This window comes from Xiphophorus couchianus, chromosome 24 (assembly GCF_001444195.1).
Source record: "Xiphophorus couchianus chromosome 24, X_couchianus-1.0, whole genome shotgun sequence".
Taxonomy (NCBI): Eukaryota; Metazoa; Chordata; class Actinopteri; order Cyprinodontiformes; family Poeciliidae; genus Xiphophorus; species Xiphophorus couchianus.
In genome coordinates, this window is record NC_040251.1 from 8,830,954 (window position 1) to 8,851,612 (window position 20,659).

The 20,659-nt window shown below is 34.6% G+C and overlaps 3 protein-coding genes across 12 annotated transcripts in view; all 3 read left to right on the forward strand.

Moving 5' to 3' along the window:
- Positions 1 to 3,907, forward strand: part of LOC114140394 (uncharacterized) — a 37,038-nt gene extending 33,131 nt beyond the window's left edge. The window contains exons 9-11 of the mRNA XM_028010214.1: positions 2,931 to 3,032; positions 3,101 to 3,138; positions 3,237 to 3,907. Coding sequence (XP_027866015.1) covers positions 2,931 to 3,032; positions 3,101 to 3,138; positions 3,237 to 3,317 — 221 coding nt within the window. The 3' untranslated portion in view covers positions 3,318 to 3,907. The remainder of the gene's footprint in view (positions 1 to 2,930; positions 3,033 to 3,100; positions 3,139 to 3,236) is intronic.
- LOC114140391 (uncharacterized) overlaps positions 1 to 19,110 on the forward strand; it is a 46,788-nt gene extending 27,678 nt beyond the window's left edge. For 5 of the 9 annotated variants that reach the window (XM_028010207.1, XM_028010206.1, XM_028010208.1 and 2 more), the window contains 4 exons: positions 15,201 to 15,302; positions 16,451 to 16,488; positions 16,588 to 16,743; positions 18,119 to 19,110. In XM_028010207.1, coding sequence (XP_027866008.1) covers positions 15,201 to 15,302; positions 16,451 to 16,488; positions 16,588 to 16,743; positions 18,119 to 18,238 — 416 coding nt within the window. In that variant the 3' untranslated portion in view covers positions 18,239 to 19,110. Of the gene's footprint in view, positions 1 to 90; positions 1,646 to 2,266; positions 2,416 to 13,027; positions 13,213 to 13,981; positions 14,312 to 14,469; positions 14,632 to 15,200; positions 15,303 to 16,450; positions 16,489 to 16,587; positions 16,744 to 18,118 lie in introns of those variants that run through there. The other 4 variants (XM_028010209.1, XR_003594564.1, XR_003594563.1 and 1 more) reach the window with 4 other exon arrangements.
- LOC114140392 (uncharacterized) lies at positions 7,281 to 11,914 on the forward strand. 2 transcript variants are annotated; one of them, XM_028010210.1, is made up of 7 exons: positions 7,282 to 7,449; positions 8,245 to 8,565; positions 8,768 to 8,839; positions 9,058 to 9,168; positions 9,791 to 9,825; positions 9,925 to 10,080; positions 10,967 to 11,914. In XM_028010210.1, the coding sequence occupies exons 1-7, from the start codon at positions 7,410 to 7,412 to the stop codon at positions 11,156 to 11,158; spliced, it is 927 nt and encodes a 308-aa protein (XP_027866011.1). In that variant the 5' UTR covers positions 7,282 to 7,409; the 3' UTR covers positions 11,159 to 11,914. The 2 variants fall into 2 exon arrangements, with proteins under 2 accessions (XP_027866012.1, XP_027866011.1); XM_028010211.1 differs by lacking the exon at positions 8,768 to 8,839 and having other exon boundaries at positions 7,281 to 7,449.
- Positions 19,111 to 20,659: the final 1,549 nt, after the last annotated feature.

A 20,659-nucleotide genomic window follows, 5' to 3' on the forward strand; every position in this document is an offset into this window, starting at 1 on the left:
TTTATTTGACTAAAATATTATTTTCTACATGAAGGAAAATGATAATATATAAGGTTGCAAACTGAAATGTTTCTCTTTGTTTCCTTCCAGGCTAAAGATGGTGCAGTAGAGTACTCTGAGGTTCATTTCCTGAAAGATGCCTCTACTTCAGCCAACAGCGCCCCCTGTGGTCATGCAGAAAACGTCACCTACTCAGAGATCCAGATGAACTTTGCAAACCGCAGCGATGATTCTGGTCTTTACTCCAACATTAGTTTACAGCAGTAGCTCTGCTCTGGCTCTGCTAAAACGTTACTGTTTTTATTTCTCTACAAATAATCATCCTGATTTATAAATGAGACGCATAACTGCAGAAATAGTTCTGAAATTCACTTCCAGTAATTTTCTTCTTCCAGGTCTTGAGAACATAAATCTATAAAAGTAACAAAAGAGATGGAAATTAAATTTCTTTTATTTAATATCAAAGTAGAAAATATATGATGTGATACATTACATTAATGAAAGGAAAATAAAATCAAGGAACTAACAATGAAAAGAAAACAGAGGGTATTGTGTTGCAAAGAATGAATATTATTAAATTAAATGATTTTCTCTTTTTGTTTTTATTCTCTCTCATTATTTCTGGTTATATTTAATAATTTAAATTCAACTTGGATGTGTGCTTTACTTTTTGTTACTCAGATGAACCAAATGTCTCAATGTTCATTTTGTTTATTAGTAAATTTAAATGTGAACAAACTGATGTGAATTGCTTTACTTCAAATTTCTTGTTAATCTATTTTGATATAAACTGAAAAGGCAGACATATTAATGTAAAATTGACGAGAAAATTATTTTTATCCTTTTAATCTTTAAGTTTTTGAGGTTTGATCTCAGATTTTATTAAATATTTTTATAAGTAATCACAGCACCCTTTTTATAGCTTATGTAAATATATTTCTTAATAAAAGTATTTATTTGCTAAGGTAAACAAAAAGAGCAGTTAGCCCATCTCTTTATACATATATATGTAAAATAAAAGCCACAAAGACTGAGCAATATAATAATTGGAAAGAAAAATAATTAAATATTTATGTTTTCTTACAGTAGATGTTCTCCACATTCCAGGATACAGAAAGTCCTGTAATTTTGCTGATAAACTAAATTTACCTGCAGAGTAAACTAAACTAGTTGAAGTTGAATTCTTTGGCTTAAATTGTGCATCATGATTTCTGATTAGTGCTAAATTGAAACTTGCGGCTAAAACATGAACTAGTGTTGTAATGTTTCTATGGTTACCAGGCTATAAATGTTTATCTCTGATTTACACAAAGTTGTTTGTTTGAAGCTCATTGTGATGTTTTCTGTGTTTGTGCTTCAGCTTTTTTACTTCTCATCTTTTAATTTCAGCATCAGTTTCTATTTAAAGGATAAATCTGGACTGCAGAATTTGTGAAATGAAACATTTTGAGTTTTAAGAAATCCAGTCTTATTCGTTAGCGGTAAATTATGAGGAGAGTGGCCTCTGGTGTTCAGAGGAGGAACTGCATCCTGCAGAGAAGTTCCTGGTTTATCAGTGAAGCAGGAAGAGAAGCAGAGTTAGAAACCATCAGCAGCTCAGGATGAAGGTCTGTCTCACTCTGATCTGCCTCCTCTTCCTCAGTGAGTACATTATTTTATTTATATCAGTTTCTCTGCTTTCAGTCCTTCATTCTTTCAGTTCCTCACTGTTTACCAGGGAGAATTTCAACTTGGTTGAAAAGTTTGAAGCCGGCTCTGTTTCTGTGTAATTATCTCTCCTGCATCCTGTTAGTTTCTGTGGTAAAAGAAACCAAGATGTTGATCTGTTCAGGTATAAACAAACTTCTTGGGGCGTGCTGTGGTGGCGCAGGGGGTTAGCACGCCCCACGTTTGGAGGCCTTAGTCCTCGACGTGGACGTCGCGGTTTCGACTCCCGGTCCCGACGACCTTTACCGCATGTCTTCCCCATCTCCTCACCCTCCTTCCTGTCTGCCTACTGTCGAAAAAATACGAGCCACTAGCGCCACAAAAACTCTTCGGAGAAAAAAAAAACAAGTTTTGAGTTGCTGTTGAAGATTTAACCAGGTGGAACAAAGAAACCAGAAGGTTGATGTGCAACATAAATGTTTGGGGAATTTATTAGAATTAGTTTAAAATGTTGGAATCAATGTTAACTTATTCTCACATCTTCAGTTATATTTATAAAACATATTTTCTCTTCAAGCTGCTGAATATCACAGTAATTACTGACTGTTTATCTTCTCAGCAGCTCTGCAGGATGGAGACGCTGCAGAAACTTATGCAGGAATGGAAGGAGAAAACATCAGAGTTGAATGTAAATTTAATTTCAATGGAAATTCGATAATCTTCTGTAAGGAAAACTGTGAAGGAGAAAATATTCTGATTAACACAACAGAAGACAGCACTAAGAAAGGCAGATACAGCACTTTCTATGAATCACATTATACTTCAGCTTTTCTCCATGTGAGAATCTCAGAGCTGAAACGATCTGATTCAGGACGGTACCGATGTGGTTTTGGTAAAGACCGATCTCAAGATTATGAATTTGACCTCATTGTGACTGAAGGTGAGTTTCTCTCCTGAAAATGTTCCTCCATGTTTCTGAAAGTAAACTCTGCTCACTGACAGCTTCTGATCCAAATCACCTCAAACTGGGTTTAAATCTGAGTTCAGATGTTTTTAACTGATTAAATCATCCAACATGTTCAAACTGAGACTCACACAGAAAAACATCTTCATTGGTATCATGAATGTTTAATTTCTCACAGCTACAACTTCAGAACCAAACTGGACCATGAAGACTTTTCCATTAACAATGAACAAAGGTATCTGTTTACCTTTGTTTTTCTCAAGAGTCACATTTTCCAACCTGATCAAACCAAGCTGTTCTCTCTTTAACTCTCCTGCAGGTCTGCAGCTTTATCTGATTCTGTCTCTGGTCGCCAAGATCATCTTTTTATCGACACCTTTGGTGATTTTCTGTTGGAAGAGGAGAACCACGAAAAGCAAAGGTGAGAAAACAAATGATGAGTTTTCTGTAAATCAGACGTTTCATTTCTCTGATCTGAATGTTTTTCAGATTCTGCTGGGGAGACTGGGAACGCTGCCGTCTCTCAGGTCAGTTTGAATATTTATAAAACGCCTGAGTTTGATTAGAGTTTCTAACCTCCTTTAATAAAAATAAATTAATAAAACACTTCTTCTTCTTCCTGCAGATCAACCCAGAGAGAGAGGAAATCCCAGAGGACAGACAGAACAATTCATCTGCTGATGAAATAATTTCTGTTTATTCCTGAATTAATCTCAAAAAAACATTTAGTCTCATATTTTCACTAGAAAATAACTGAATGTCAAAAATACAGGAACGTTTTCTACACATTATAGAGGAGTTTTGCCACTTGGCTAAAAAATGTTTCTTCATTGAATGTTACAGAAGATGTTTGAAAGATAATCTAATTACCGTGTTGTAAAGATGTTTTTTTAATAAACTCCTGTAAATAAGCAAATATTTTGTATTTTAATAAATTCAATTTTCTACATTAGCATTAAAAATATGAGGATAAGACCTTAAATAGGACAAAAGTATCAAATCCAAGTTGGAATAATTTAGATTTAGATGAAACAATAAAACCTGCAAACATAAAAAGGATGATTTTTATAACTTAGAACACAAATATAGATTTAACATTTATAAGATTTTTAAATAAAAAAAATCATCATTTGATATTTTTAGGACCCCATTTTGTACATTTGTTTATATTCGATATTCTATGTTGAATATTGCAATGAATGTGGATTTTCTACTGTGGAAAAATCAACAATATAGAGGATGTAACAACAATTGAGAGGAAAAACTAAAAAAATAAAGTTTATATATTCTTTCATACTTTCGCTTTGGCTAATTTGATATGGAACTGATTTATGCCCCATGCCCAGCTTTATGTCTCCCTTAAAAAGTGACAGAACCGTCTTCAGACTGCATGTTTCAACAGGCACACCAAGAGTCTCTCCAGTAGGAAACACACAGCAGAAATGGCACCTGAAGTTCTGCATGGACTCCTTCAGTTTTACTTTTATCGTTAAATCTGCAGAAAATCCAAAATACTGTGATTCCTTCACTGATGCATTCATGTCATTCTCTCATTGTCCTTCAGTGTAAATATGTTTGTTTCCTCTGAGGAGTAAATGAGGATAAGTTTAGAAACCTTGGCTCATGAGAATGTGGAGGTTTTTTCTCACCTGGTAGATTCAGTTCGACTGGGAGCCAAAACTAAACATTTGTTATATTTCCAGCTACTATTCACTTTCACACTGAACTGGGTCAAACTAAAAAGTATTAGGGCCATGCTGATTAAAGAAATGAAATTACAAGAAATCATAATGAGAAGAAAGTTGTATGAGAGTCATAGTATTACAAAAATATTTATATTACGACTTTATCTTTGTAATATGACTTTATTCTTGTAATATTCTCATTTCGACTATTCTCATAATACTCATAATATTCTAATTCTCATTTTGATTTTATTCTTGTAATTTTATAACATCGCTTTAGAAACATGACTATTTTCATTATTACTACTTTATTCTCATAATACTAAGACTTTATTCTTGTGCCAGTTTATCATCATTTTGTGACTTTATTCTCAATTCTCAGTTTGATTTTTTCTAGTGTTGCCCTAATATTCTGTTTTATCAAATGAACCAAATCCCGTAAGAAACTTTTCCCCCTCCTCCTCACTTCTGTTATCGCTCCATATTTAAATAGCGATGTTCGACAGCTGATGCGGGTATCAGCGATACCGATCCAATTCTGATACAGTCAATGTAAATCCAGATATGTTTAGCGAATCTCAAAGTATTGCAGTTTTATAATGCTCAAACAGACTCAAATTGAAATACGCAGTAAAATATTTAAATAACTGAAGTTTGTCAATACCTGCATTTTACTGCATTACTTACATTTTATTTATCTATAATGTTTACTTAATATAAGATACAAAAAACACTTACATTTCAACATTTTAATTGTGAAATGAATTTATTTTTATCAAGTAACTGACTGAGTTGAGCAGCAGAGCCACATCACTCTTACAAATTACTGTGTTTTTGTTAACGGTATACACTACCTGAAATACCTGAGGTATCAAAAGTATCAATATTTTGATTTGTGACTCAATTTTAGAGCATAAATTTATATAATTGGAGGCACTATTGAAGTATTCTGGTTACAGAAAACATGCATCGTTTCCCTGTTACTCACCCAGCAGTCATGTGACCACATGGGTCAGTTTTCACTCCAGGTCCTGAAGAAGTCGACAGTTTTTTTGAAACTCCTCCGTCATTTATCTGCAAATAAAAACCAAAAGCAACTAAATGTGCTGTTATCAGATTAAACTAACAGGGATCATCTAAAAAATGAGGAAAGTCTAAGCAGAGTGAATATTTAACTGTCAACAGACTTTCCACCAATAGAGCACAACAATAAAACAATAAGTCATGATCTGCAAGTGTTTGTAGTTTTTGGTTTTCATAATTTGTTTATTATTTAATTTAATTTGGTCTTAATTTTTTTAATTCAGTTCATAGTTTATTATCATATCTCACCTCATAAACCTTGACTTCTGTCTATATTCCTAAGTCGTCTTCAGGCTGCTCTTGGTTCCATCCCTCCCCTAGGAGCCGTTTGACACAGCAGACCCCACCCAGATTCATGAAGCCCCTGACAGCTCCTAGGATCTCTGGGACAGTCAAACCCCTCCACCACGATAAGGTAGCAGCCCACAGAGGGGAGAAATAAAACTGGAAACTGTTATTAACTGATCAGGAGAAACCTGAAGGTGGCAGTCTAGAGTTAGATCTGGCAGTATGAGCTGGTGTAAAATGGCAGCAGTCAATGAGCTGTGTGTTGGTTCTTAAAAGTTAGGGATTGTAATTGCTAGTGGAAATGTTCAGATCACTGTGGTGAGTCCGGTTAGAACTGCAGTGGGTTTAACTTGCACTTGCTGTTTATTTCTTAATTTGACGTAACTGTGTGGTTCTAGAAAAGACAAACAACAATACAACGTCAGTGTCCAAATAATTCCCAAACAAAATGACTAAAATAAAATCACACATACTAAACAACTGCAATATTAATGGTTACAAACATCCCGTTTCTAAATAAATACACGACACGAAAAAACCCACGTTGTGTAGCTCTTACGTGCATTAAAGGCAAAAACTGAAATACTCTAATGTATAAACAATGTCATTAACTTCCAACATTACTTACTCTCATTTCCACGTACACACATCAAAGAAGGTGACAATAAATTACAAACAGCAAGCAAAACCAGACCAGTCAGTGTGTTTTTCTTGCGTGCAGCAAAAACAAGATCTGTTTGTGTTGCTGTGAAAAAGAACAAGTGTCATGTAATGAGGTGGTGAGGCAGACGCAGAAGACACAGATGAGATGAATGATGGTTGTTTTAATGAAAAATAAACGTCAGTCCAAAAACAAGTCCAATAACACAGGCGGAAGCCAGGGCTCAACGCCGGTAGCAACTGGTTTACGACTGGACACACGAAGGACTGAGTGGACATTAGACGAGGACCCGACAGAGACACAGAGACACTAAATACACAGGGGGGTAATCAGGGAGACACACCTGGGAGTAATCGAGGGGAGAACAGGACAACACGGAGACACAGAGACACAGAAAACTGGAAATAAACACACAGAAAAACACGGAACATGACAATAAGGCCACCTACTTTTATGCAGTCTCTGTTTTTCTAAAACTTTGTAACACAAATGTTACTTTAAAAGTTCTACTAATGCGGCCTTATGGTCTAGAAGGTGACAAAAATAGTTACGGTTAAAAATGTATAAACACTTTTTCACTGAGGAACTTTAAAGGTATTTGCGGTTTTAAGTTTGTAATCACTGTGACTGTGTATAAAATAGAGATTGCTCATTTATTGCAAGGGAAGGCAAAAGCAGAGAGAAAAAACCCACTGTCCACTAGGGGACGCCATAAAATAAACTCTTAGTCGTTTTCTCCAACAGGCTGAGGGGTATGGAGTGAAAATAGTCTCAAAATATCTGTGCGTGTGTAAAAGTATCTGAAGATCATTGTGATGTTTTCTGTGTTTGTGCTTCAGCTTTTCTTACTTCTCATCTTTTATTTTCAGCATCAGTTTCTATTTAAAGGATAAATTTGGACTGCAGAATTTGTGAAATGAAACATTTTGAGTTTTAAGAAATCCAGTCTTATTCATTAGCAGTAAAATAGGAGGAGAGTGACCTCTGGTGTTCAGAGGAGGAACTGCATCCTGCAGAGAAGTTCCTGGTTTATCAGTGAAGCAGGAAGAGAAGCAGAGTTAGAAACCATCAGCAGCTCAGGATGAAGGTCTGTCTCACTCTGATCTGCCTCTTCTTCCTCAGTGAGTACATTATTTTATTTATATCAGTTTCTCTGCTCTCAGTCCTTCATCCTTTCAGTTCCTCACTGTAACCAGGGAGAATTTCAACTTGGTTGAAAAGTTTGAAGCCAACTCTGTTTCTGTGTAGTTTTCTTCCTGCTTCCTGTTGGTTTCTGTGGTAAAAGAAACCAAGATGTTGATCTGTTCAGGTATAAATAACAAAATTCCAAAGTTAATTGAGTTATTTTAAGCTTTTCAAATCACTAATATATTTACACAGTTTCCTTTCTGGACGCAAAGTCAAATTATTTCAGAACAAAAACAGCAAACTAACCATCTGGTAGTTGTTAAAATGCAGATTTAAATAAACAAAATGTTCAGTTTTGTTTTGATCTAGGAATTTGTTGCTTTAGAGAACTAGAAAAAGACATTTTTCGTCATAAATTTAAAGACGTTGAAAAGGAGAATAAACGGAAACGACAAAGTTATGCAATACCAAAATTTCATCACAGACACTGTGATAAATCTGCAGGACAGAGCCGTGCTCTAAAATATAAAAACAAAAATAAAAACTAAATGATGCTAACTTTTTAGCTCTTAAACAAGCTTTGAGTTGCTGTTGAAGATTTAACCAGGTGGAACAAAGAAACCAGAAGGTTGATGTGCAACATAAATGTTTGGAGAATTTATTAGAATTAGTTTAAAATGTTGGAATCAATGTTAACTTATTCTCACATCTTCGGTTATATTTATAAAACATATTTTCTCTTCAAACTGCTGAATATCACAGTAATTACTGACTGTTTATCTTCTCAGCAGCTCTGCAGGATGGAGACGCTGCAGAAACTTATGCAAGAATGGAAGGAGAAAACATCAGAGTTGAATGTAAATTTAAGGACCCCCAAAACCCGATATTCTTCTGTAAGGAAAACTGTGAAGGAGAAAATATTCTGATTAACACAACAGAAGACAGCACTAAGAAAGGCAGATACAGCACTTTCTATGAAACAAATTATACTTCAGCTGTTCTCCATGTGAGCATCTTAGAGCTGAAACGATCTGACTCAGGACGGTACCGATGTGGTTTTGGTAAAGACCGATCTCAAGATTATGTATTTTATCTGGATGTGACTGAAGGTGAGTTTCTCTCCTGAAAATGTTCCTCCATGTTTCTGAAAGTAAACTCTGCTCACTGACAGCTTCTGATCCAAATCACCTCAAACTGGGTTTAAATCTGAGTTCAGATGTTTTTAACTGATCAAATCATCCAACATGTTCAAACTGAGACTCACACAGACAAACATCTTCATTGGTATCATGAATGTTTAATTTCTCACAGCTACAACTTCATCTTCTTCTTACTCTTCATCTACAACCATCCAACAGACCACAACATTATCTGAACCCAATGGTAAAGTATCTGCTGAGGTTTTTATGATGTTGGTCAATGACAGTCGATGTTTCATGATTTTCTTAGATTGCTCTGAATCAGCAATTTTGACAAAACAGTTAAAGAGTCTCAACATGTGATAGTTCTGGATTACTCTAACCAGGTTGAATGTGTGTAATTATGTGGCTCAGAAACAGAACAAAGAAGGAAAGAAAAATATTAATTTTGTATTAAAACAGGTGAAACATTTCCGCTGCTTTATCTGGGTCTGGGTCTGGCCGTCCTGATCGTCTTGTTAGCGACGGTTCTGCTGATTTACTGCCAGAGGAAACGCTTCCATCAACAGAAAGGTGAGTTATATATGACACACACTGCTGTTTCCTTCTCACACACACTTCTCACACCGTCACACCCTGAAACTAAACTCACTACTTGGTTCATTTATTTGTCCCAAATGTAATTTACCAACAGAATGTAACTTTGCCTCCATTTATAATGATTTTACTAAAGTTATTTTGTCATTTACATGCTCATAGATGATAAAATCTACATGAAGTCAGTAAGTATAAAAAGTGATCTTGAAAAAACTTGCTTTGTTGTAATGAGTTACATGAAGGCAAGGCTTTTTCTGCATAGCTCTGTTCACACGAAGCTTCAGGGGAAATTGTGCAAATCTGAAGCAGACAGAAGTTACATATATTTGTAACTTCACCGTTTTGACTCTGCGGTGGAAAACGTTCGTCTGCCAGGCCTCTGCAGAACTTGTTGACATGCTAAGGAGGTAATTCAACCTTCTGAATGTGTTGAAGCAGAAATGCATCAAAACGCTGCAGGAAGTTGCAGACGTTAGCTCAAAGAAATATTCTTGTGTTAGAATGGCCCAGTCAAAGTCCAGATCTAAATCAAAAAGGGAATCTCTACTGACTCTAACAGTTTTATAATATTGTTTTAAGTAATATAATTCCTCGTTTTGTCGTCCAGCAGAAACAAATCCCACTGATTTAAAGGTAAGTCAGAGTAAAAACATTTCCGCCATCTTTCTAATCCTGCAGCAGTCAGTTTGTAAAACCTGCTGCTTGATCCAATTTAAACTCTTGGTTCTGCAGATCAACACCATTTATGAGGAGATCAGAGAGGAGGACAGAGAGAACAAACCTCCTGCTGGGGAAATATCTTCAGTTTATGTTTTCGTCCAACCTGACAAACCAAACGCAGCTGAAAGCATCGAAATATACAGCCTGGCCAGCAAACCGCAGGGGCAAGTAAGTGGAAGGAGAGTAACAATAATATTTTTTCTTAATTTATTTCATTCAGTTTTAGCTAAAAAATACAAAATATATTTTTACTATCACACAGAGTCGGCAAAGTCTTTGTTTTGTTTGTTGTTTCATGGGAAAACATTTAATATTTTAAAATCCTGTAACAAGGTCACTTTCTCAGGTAGATTTAATTCATAAGATGATAATCATTTTTCCCCAGTTGCTTTAATTGACTTAAAGAAAATTGGAAGCTATTAAAATGTCCTGCAATACATTGGATGGATTAACAAGTTAAATGAAAAATATTTGCAATTTTGCTTCTTTTTGTCATAGAAATTTGGTTTTACTTTCTTGTGGCAGAAGCACAATATATTTGTTAGACTTTTATTTGATAAAGATTTTATTTTTAATTTCACCTTTTCAATTATCTGATGTATTGATGTGTTTGTAATAAAGATTTTTAAAATTCTCGTTTCACTTTAACTTCTTAAAGTTGTGATATCCATGCAAACTTGTAGAAAACAGATCAGTTTAAACTTGAAGTTTTGTCTGAAAGCCCAACACAAAGTGGTATGCAGTTGTGAAGTACAAAGAAAATTATACATGATTGAAAACATTTTTTATAAATGAATAAAACTTGTGATGTGTAAAAGTATTCAGCTTTGTTGAAACTCCTGTTGCTGCATTTCTTTCTTTACCAGCTTTGCACATATAGTGACTGACATTTTGCTAATTCTTCCTTGCAAAACAGATGAAACTCAGTCAGAATAGATGGAAAGAGTTTGTGAATAATGAATAATTAAATATTATATTATTCTAAATTCTGCTTGTGGAAGCATTCTAATGTATAAATGTACAAACTAAAACTTTTCTCCTTGTTTTCTTCCAGGCTAAAGATGGAGAAGCAGAGTATTCTGAAGTGCAGTTGTTGAACGATGACACCGGATCCAACGGCGGCCATCTTGGTGTCTCAGATAACGTCACCTTCTCAGAACCTCAGTTAGATATGAGCTCAGGTAGCCACGGCAACAGTTCAAATCCTCTTTATTCCAGCATTACTTTAGAACAAGAGCTTTGCTGATATGGACTCAGCAACAGAGACGTAACCAAAATCAGTAAATATGAGGCTTATTGGAGCTACTCATTTATTACAGCTGGAAACGAGAGATCAGGCCTGGAATCTGGATGTAATGATGGACTGAACCTTCGAAAACACATAAAGACAGTTACAAAGTCGGTCTTTTATAACCTGAACAACATTCCCAGGATTAAAGGACTAAAATCCCAGCAGGATCTAAAGAAACTCATCCATATGTTTATTCTGAGTCACATTGATTAGTGCAACCGTGTTCCCACGGGTCTGCCTAAGAAATTAATCAGATCCAGAACCGCTGCTGCTGGAGTTCTGCTCATGTGATGCTTCAGCTGCAGCTCTGCCAAATGACATGGATCCTCAATGTTGTCAAAATAAACTGATAATTAGATAAAAACACAAAACATGTCAGGTTTAAGTAGAAATGAGTTAAAATGCAAAACAATTGAGGGAAATGAAAGACAAATATTTGATAAATATTTCCCTTTACAGTGTTTCAGCTCTAGAAGAAGAATAAAAACTAAACTAAATAAAACATTGGAGACTGTAGCATAAACACAGAAAACACAGGAGAGATTGAAGGTCAGACAGAATAAAAGCTGATCAACCCAGAGAGAAGAAATCAGAAAAGAGGAGAGACAGAATAAATCATCTTCATTCCTGAACTAAACTCTGAAACAATCAGAGTTCAAAGTACAAATAAAGAAAATTTAGTCTCATGTTTTTGTAAGAAAATAACCAAAAATCAATCTAAAGTTTCCTGTAAATTATAGATAAGCTAAATTATTAAATAGGTTTCCATATTTAAATAATGTTCCTTCATTGAATGTTACTGAAGATATTTGAAAGCTGATCTAATCGCTGTGCTGTAACTGTTTTTATAAAATTGTTTTCATTCATTAGGTTTTTAGTCAAACCAAAATATGTATACATGTGTTTCATATTTTACATTTTTATTATTTCACTTTTTATATGCAATATGATGGTGGTTAATTAAATGTCTCTGTTTTCTGCTTTTTCTCTATTTAAAAGACGTTTGAACAAGTTTTGCTGTGGATCAAATGAAATAAATATATATTTTTTATGATTCAACAGGAATATTTTTTCAGACTTTGGTTAAACAAACTGTCACGTCTTTAATTTTGAACTAACTCCTCTGTGAAAGCCCCGTCCCCTGATAAATGTGGACCCTAAATGACACCGAGGGGCTGGAGCTCAACTGCAGTAACCACTGTTTGACCACAGAGGGCAGCACTGAGACGGGTTTAGCTGTAAACAAATTTACAGGATAAAGTCAAAATATGCAGAGAAACGGACAAATACCAACCTTAAGAACCGATTTAGACAACAATAAAGAAACAAAAGTTTATTTAGTGTTACATGTAATGTTCTCACAGCCTTTATATAAAATTTTACTTATAATAAAACTCCTCCTCTGTTTTCCTCTTAAAAATGCCACCAGATGTTCTGTTGGGAAAATCTGCTGGCAGGACAATCAGAGAGCATCACCAGAACTTCACTTCCTGACCTCCAAGACGTTTTCATTAAAGGATGAAGATCCAGGAACCATCAGATCTGTCCTGCTATGAGGAGTTGCTGCATTTCATCATTTCACTGCTGCTGATCTACAGTCATGAATGTGATGAATAAACTCATCTGTTTGGATGTTTAAAGGTTCACTGTCAACTAATTCATGTTCTAATGTTCTAAAATATTCTAAATTTAACCCTCATTTCCTAATGTTTGAATATGAAACTATTTTTAGTTGTTCTTTTAAAATGGTCTAAATAAGCAGGAACAATATTAATTAAAAATAATCAATTGATTCTTCGATGGAAAACAAACTGATCTGATGCGGAATAATCTACAGAAACTTTAACTCTGCAGTAAAAACAGTAGTGACCTCTGGTGTTCAGAGGAGGAACTGCATCCTGCAGAGAAGTTTCTGGTTTATCAGTGAAGCAGGAAGAGAAGCAGAGTTAGAAACCATCAGCAGCTCAGGATGAAGGTCTGTCTCACACTGATCTGCCTCTTCTTCCTCAGTAAGTACATTATTTTATTCATATCAGCTTCTCTGCTCTCAGTCCTTCATCCTTTCAGTTCCTCAGTTTATTAGGAAGTTTTTTAAACTTATTGAAAAGTTTTAAACTGAACTTTGTTTAACCTTTCCCCCAGTGTCATCTGTTTCTTTCTCTTGACAAGCTGATCAAATAAGCTCAGAATCTAAACACATATTCACACATACACAGGAATGTGTGAATATGTAGTATTCACACATTCCTGTGTAGTAATGTAGTAATTTATATATATATATAGATATATATCTATCTATATATATATATATGTATGTATATATATATAGATAGATATAGATATACGTATAAATATATATAAACTAATAAAACTTACATCCAATACAAGTCAGTTTGTTGTTTTGGAAAACTGTTGACTTTATAAAAGTGATCTAGTAAAAGAAAATGAGGAAACAGCTGCTTGTTTCATCATTTTTAATGTAAATTAAGACAAATATCAGAGCAAAAAAAAAAAAACATTGAGTGCAGCAACACTGAAACTTTCCTTAAAGACATAAACAGAAAAAAATGTTTGATTTTGTTCTCCAAAGCTTCATTCACAAACTTATTGTTTTTTTTGCATAAACAAACCAGGAGATAAGAAGAAAAATAAATATAGAGAATTTAGCTGAGAAACTTGGTTAAATTAACATTTATTCTAAAGCATCAAGTTTAATTTATTTAATCTATTTTATATTCTACAGTGACAGTAACTACTGACTGTTTGTCTCCTCAGCAGCTCTGCAGGATGGAGAAACTCTGATAATCTACAGAGGAAATGAAGGAGGAAACATCACAGTTAGATGTAAATTTAGTTACTTTGGAAAGAAAAGGTTCCTTTGTAAGGAAACCTGTAAAGGAGAAAATATTCTCATTGAAACAACTAAAGATAAAGATCAGAGAGGCAGATTCAGCATCAGATATGAAAAAAGAAATATTTTTTCATTTGATTTTCTACATGTGAGCATCACTGATCTGAAACCGTCAGACTCAGGACGGTACCGGTGTCGCTCCGATGAAACCATTGATGGAACTCTATACGATGATTTTTATCTTGTTGTGACTGAAGGTGAGTTTTCTGGGTTAAACTCAGATTTCAGGATATCTGATTTACAAAGCCATCATCTCCAAACTGCGACTCATGAAGACACAAATCAATAATAAAAACAGGAAGAATATAAATTTAACCTCAGTGGATGTGATTCTGTTTCATTCTCACATCCTCAGATTCTTCAGAACCAAAATGGACTCAAAGACCTTTTCTAGGATCAACTTTTCTCCCTACAGCTTCAACAACAAGAAAGAGAACAACTAGAACATCAACTCAGAGTTTCTCTCTTTCTCCATCTGAAACCATCAAACTCCCTGAGAAACCAGCTGCAGCTTCAGGTTCATCATCTGTTCATGTTTATTAGATGTTGATTTGATGATTCGGATCAGAGACTCAGACCTGTTAAAGGAGAAACTAAGAAATAAAGAGCCTATTCCTAAAACCACAGTTAGAACTTTGCAGATAATAAAACAAAAATATTTCCTAATTAATTATAACTGATACAAATTGATTCAAATTTAGTAAAACAATGAAAAATGTCTGGGAGTTTAGTGTTGAATTATGTTTGAATCAAAGGCTGAGAGGCAGACAGAGCAGGAATTATGAAGCAAGAAAGAATCAAGATGTTGGACACAAAGTGTAAAATCTTCACAGAGCTCTAAGAAACTGTAGTTAACTGGACAGAGACAAGAACAAAACGCTGAATGAATTAAAAACAACAATAAAACTGGAGAATCTGATCAGTGAAGCGCATTAAACACATAATGTGTGTCCTGTTAATTAAATATACACAATTCTGTTTTTAATGAGCAGCTTATGAAGGAGAAACATTAATACACATGGCATGTTTTAGTGGAACATGTTTGTGTAATAAACTAAATAAACTCAACTATTAACATCCCTGCAGATCTGCTGCTTTATGTGGGTCTGACTCTGGGCCTCCTGATCGTCTTGTTAGCGACGACTTTGCTGATTTTCTGCCAGAAGAAACGTTTCCATCAACAGAAAGGTGAGTTATGACAAACACTGCTGTTTTTCAACCAGCAAAAAAAAAAACAACTGTATAATTAGTTTCATACACTGAAACTAATTATCCCTGTCTTCACATATTGTTAATTGTAATGAACTTCTGCATGTTCACAAACTATAAAATCTATAAAGTCAAGAAATTTAAACAGTGGACTTGAGAATACCTGCTTTGTTGTCATAAAAGCAAACATTTAATTGTTGTTGTTTGTGCTGAGCTGCTCTCACTTGTCATGCACATAAAGAGGAAATTGTGCAAAGCTGAAGCAGATTAATGTTCAACATTTACTGTAACTTCAATATTTTGATGTGGAAAGTTAGAGTGAAAACATTTCTGCTAAAAGTTTTCACAACAAGCTGAGATCAGCCAGTTAGAAATGTTCTTGGACTTGTGATTGTTGGAGTGGAGAAACTCTGGAATGAACTGGTTTTAATGTTTTTGTAATTATTGTAATTTCAGCGATCGTCAAACTGTTCGCCTCCTCTTCACGTGAACATATTGTGTGATTAGTCTGAATTTCCTGGCTGTGTTTATTTAAGCAGAAAATAATGCAACTCAACTCCTAGAAGCACCTGAGGACTGAAGATCCAAATGCCTGGTTTATTCATGTTAGAATGGCCCAGTTAAAGTACAGGCCTAAGTCAATCAATCAATCAAGTTTATTTGTAAATCACATTTCAGCAGCAATGCAGTTCAAAGTGCTTTAGATAAAAACACAAAATTATGAAGTTATAGAGAAAACAGCCTATGGTCAACAATTGAACAAACATTACATTTTGGTGATCGCCTTCGCCAAAATCAATACTGTTAATCAATGTTTCATTTATTATGGTTCAAAAGAAACTCCATACATCTGGTTTTTTATTCTTGATATAAAGGAACTTTAGCTGTTTCAGCTGTTTTGCTTTTATATGGAAGTTTCTTTATGACCTCATTAGTCATAAAAAACCACGTCGAACTGAATCTCTGGCAAAACTTAATAATTACTGTTCCCATATTCTGTCCAACCAACATAAAAATAAGCAAATATTTCAGTCTGCAGGTGTGAAAATCTGGATCCCACGATATTGACTTTATTACAGTTTTACAATGTTGCTTTAAATCAGATAATTCCCCGTTTTGTTTTTCAGGTCCTCCGGTGAAAATAGAGCCTGCTGACTTCACAACGGTAAGTCAGAGTAAAAACGTCTCAGCCATCTTTCTAATCCTGCAGCAGTCAATTTATAAAACCTGCTGATTGATCCAATTTAAACTCTTGGTTCTGCAGAGCAACACCGTTTATGAGGAGATCAGAGAGGAGGACAGAGAGAACAAACCTCCTGCTGCGGAAATATCTTCAGTTTACGTTTGCGTCCAACCCGACAAACCAAACGCAGCTGAAAGCAACGAAATATACAGCCTGGCCAGTAAACCGCAGGGGCAAGTAAGTGGGACTCTAGAACGACAGTAATAGTAATAATAATTGATCAGAATGGACGCATTATATTTTCATTCAGTTTGAGCTAAAAATAAAAATTCATACATCTAGTTTTACTGTGAGGGAAGTCTGAGCTCTAAGTGTTTTATTTTATCTTCCATTTCTTCAGATTGTTGTAAAACATTTTATATTTTTGCTCAAAATTTTGCAAACAAGGTAAATTTTTCAGGTAGATTTAATTCATAAGACGAGGAACTTTTTTAATATCAGTTTTTTGTCCCAGTTGCATTAGCTGTGGAAAGCAATTCCAATGTACTATGATGCATTGAATAGATTTGCAAGTGAAATGAAAAGATTTGCAAATTATTTCTAAATCGGTTTTATTTTCTTTGGAGCAAGAACAATATCATCTTTGTCAGAATTTTATTCAGAAAAGATTTAATTTCCTCTAAGCTTTTTAAACCATCTGTTGTGTTTGCAGTGGATCTTTTTTTAATCTGGGTTGCACTTTAACTTCTTAAAGTTATGACATCCATGCAAGCTTGCTCCTGCATGGTTATTCAAATCCTCGGTTAGCACATCTGAAACGTGTTTGCGCTCTGCAGTTATTAAAAGTACATTATAATCTATTTATGTGACGATTAAAGGATCAAATGAAAATGTAAGTAAATGTATTTTCCTTGTTTTGTTTCCCCATTTTGCAAAAACCTGCTGGTGAGGTTGTTAAATTTTTACATCTTTGTAGCCATTCAGAAAGTCATAAGTTGGTGTTTTTGTCAGAAATGTTTGAAATAAAATCCAGGAAGCAGAAAGAAACTGTACACAACATAACAATAATCTTTGCACAAAATCAGCAGGATATACAGCTCAATATTTCATGTCTTGTCAGCAACTATTCTTTGTCTCTTAGTAAACTACACTTAGAAATAATTTATAGTGGATCACAAATCTGCAAGTACTTGAGACACACTAAAAAAAACTCAGACAAATGCCTACTTTAATATTTCAAGCACTAAATATACCTTAATATGCATTAATATGCACAGTACAAAACATAAGCAAATGCCAATTAATAGCATATCAAGCAGAATTGTGTGTTCAGCTTCCATAGCTGCATTTTCTATTGAATATTTTGGACATAATCTACAAAAAAAATCTGCAGATACACTATTTACTGGAAAAAAAAACCTTGAGTCATATTCCACAGAATCCACAAAAGTACAGAATTTGAGTTGAATCCGCAAATACTGAACTGTATGCACTTAAAATCATACTGACTAAACTTTTTAGTTAATAATTACGTATTTAATTATTCTATATTCTGCTTGTGGAAGCATTCCAATACATAAATGTACAAACTTTTCTCTTTGTTTCGTTTCAGACTAAAGAGGAAGACATAGAGTACTCTGAAGTGCAGCTGCCAAACGTTGCTGCCGGCTCGAACGGCCGCCATCTTGCTGCTTCAGATAACGTCACCTATTCAGATCCTCGCTTAGCTTAGCCACAACCTCTGGTAGCCATGGCAACGGATCACCTCCTCTTTAGTCCATTACTGTACGAGTCTAGCTTTGCCGTGGTTCTGCTGTTTGTTTGTCCTGAGAGAAAACTCAAACTCATTAGCTCTGTAATTAGCCTTGAGCTAACAGTCACTAAAACTGTAAATTTGATTCATTTGCTTTTGTAGGACACATGCTGACCTGATTTACTGGACCGTAAAATCCATATAATATGGACTCAGACACAGTGACAATATCAAAATCAGTCCACATGGTGACTCTTTGAGATTTTACTACAAACGCATAACAAACTGAATAATCAGTTCAATGTTTGAGTTTAATATGGCAGTTTTTGTTTTTCACACTGTTAACTGAGATCACCTGCTTTGCACTTTTCTTGCCTGTATTTTCAGTTTACATCTGTTAGAACAGTTAGCAAATATTTTCATTTTTTAAAACATTTTCTAATTGCTAAATATTTGGGCAATTTTTATCATCATTGTTGTACATTTGTAAAATAGGCAAATAAATATTATCTGATGCTGGTTATAATAACTGTAATTTAGTTGCACTCTGTAAAACGTATGCATAAAACTATGAAGCAACTTCCAGACAAACAGCTTAAAGTTTAAATGAATGAGGGCAGAACTTAAAAACTTCTTCACTTTGCGGTGGAAACGGACGAAAGAGGAACTGAAACAATGCTGCTGCACCAGCAGCTCAAAACGTGGAGCAGAAATATATGTTTTAGAAAAGTACAGGAAAAAAGAAGAATTTTTATTGGGTATAATTGTACATGCATGTGTGGTGATTGAAATAGGATTACTAACATAGCCCAATATTAAACATTATTAAAGTTTGGTTTATTAGAAAAGTCTTCACGTTGAAGTCAGCTCAAGGGTTTGTGTTTTATCATTTGTGAGTCCGGATACTAGACAGGATGTGGTTCATAGAAAATGTTTCTTTTTTTTGACTTGTCGGAGCAACAGTTGCATGGTTCTGCTTTTAATCAACAAGCATTTAAAACTACTTCTTATCTTAGTGAACAATAGTTTCACTTCTGCTTCAGAAGTACAATCTATAATAATCGTTTCTGATCAATCAACATGGAGATCTGATAAAGCACCGAATCTGTCCAAGTGACCTAATTTCCCAAAAACCAAACACTAATGACGCATTGTTTGACCTTTGACCTACATAATGTTGCAGTTGTTCACGTCACACATGCAAAAGGTTTGTTGACATGGATGCAAATATTTCTGTAATTACATGCATCTGTTTACATGTGAAATGAAAAACAGAAGTTTTATGAGAGAATATGAACTGAAATCGATGACCGTTAGTAATATTTAATAAATATGAGGTATTGTTGTTGTTTGTGGTAGTGTTTTCCTTTGTGCAGTTTGTTTTGGTGTTTGGCTGTTTTATGTTGAACATGTATAAAATAAAACCTATTTTCACTGAGGATGCATTATTTTGGTTGATATGGAAATAAATAAAATAGTATTATTCATTATATTTGTAGAGAGAGATTGCATTATTTGAACTTAATCACGTCCTTTTTTAAAAAATAAAATCCACTAGAATGTAAAATGCTTAAATAATTTTGCTTTATATTTTCACTTCAACTGAAAAATGAAAAAAATGAAGCTCCTAAAAATCTACTGTCCATCAAAAAGAGTTTTGTTAATCATTGTTTTAATGAGATTTCATTACTGGGAACATTTCCCTCCCTCATTTATTCCATCTATTAAACTAGAGATCAGCCCAAAATGTGGGCTCAGACCTGAACCTTAAAAAGCATAAAGACAGTTACAAAGTCGGCCTTCTATCACCTGGAGAACATTTCCATAGATACAGGACTGATGTCTCAGCAAATCCTAGAGAAACTCATCCATGTGTTTATCCTTAGTTGCATTTATTACTGCAACAGCGTCTTTACAGGTCTGAATAAAAAAACAAAAAAAACAAACAAAAAAACAACATGCTGCTGCTCGTGTTCTGACTAAAACCAGGAAGATAGAGCACATCACCCCGGTTCTAAAATCCGTCCACTGGCTCCCTGTGGCTCAGAGAATAGATTTTAAAATACTTTTGTTAGTTTATAAATCACTGACCGGCTTATAACCAATATGTATTAAAGATCTGCTGCTGCTGTTCCAAAACATTCAGGCCTTCTGGTCAGATTTGGTGCTGCAGCGACCAACACCGTCTCTACATCAGTGTTCTTTAATTGTGAATGTAAACAGTAAAAACATGGATAAAACTCAGATTCATTGGATACTCCATCTACACCAACAGTATTTTATTATTTTTGTCAATGACACCATTTTGTAATTGTTTGCTAAAAACATAAAACCCAAAACCGAAAAACAGTATTTTGCTGAGATGGTAAAATCTGGAACAAAAGTGACAATAAAAAGCAA

Coding starts and splice junctions, on each gene's coding strand:
- LOC114140392 (XM_028010210.1), top strand. CDS start 7,410: ATGAAGGTCTGTCTCACTCTGATCTGCCTCTTCTTCCTCA. Junction 8,840..9,057: donor AACATTATCTGAACCCAATG/GTAAAGTATCTG, acceptor GTATTAAAACAG/GTGAAACATTTCCGCTGCTT. Junction 9,169..9,790: donor ACGCTTCCATCAACAGAAAG/GTGAGTTATATA, acceptor ATTCCTCGTTTT/GTCGTCCAGCAGAAACAAAT.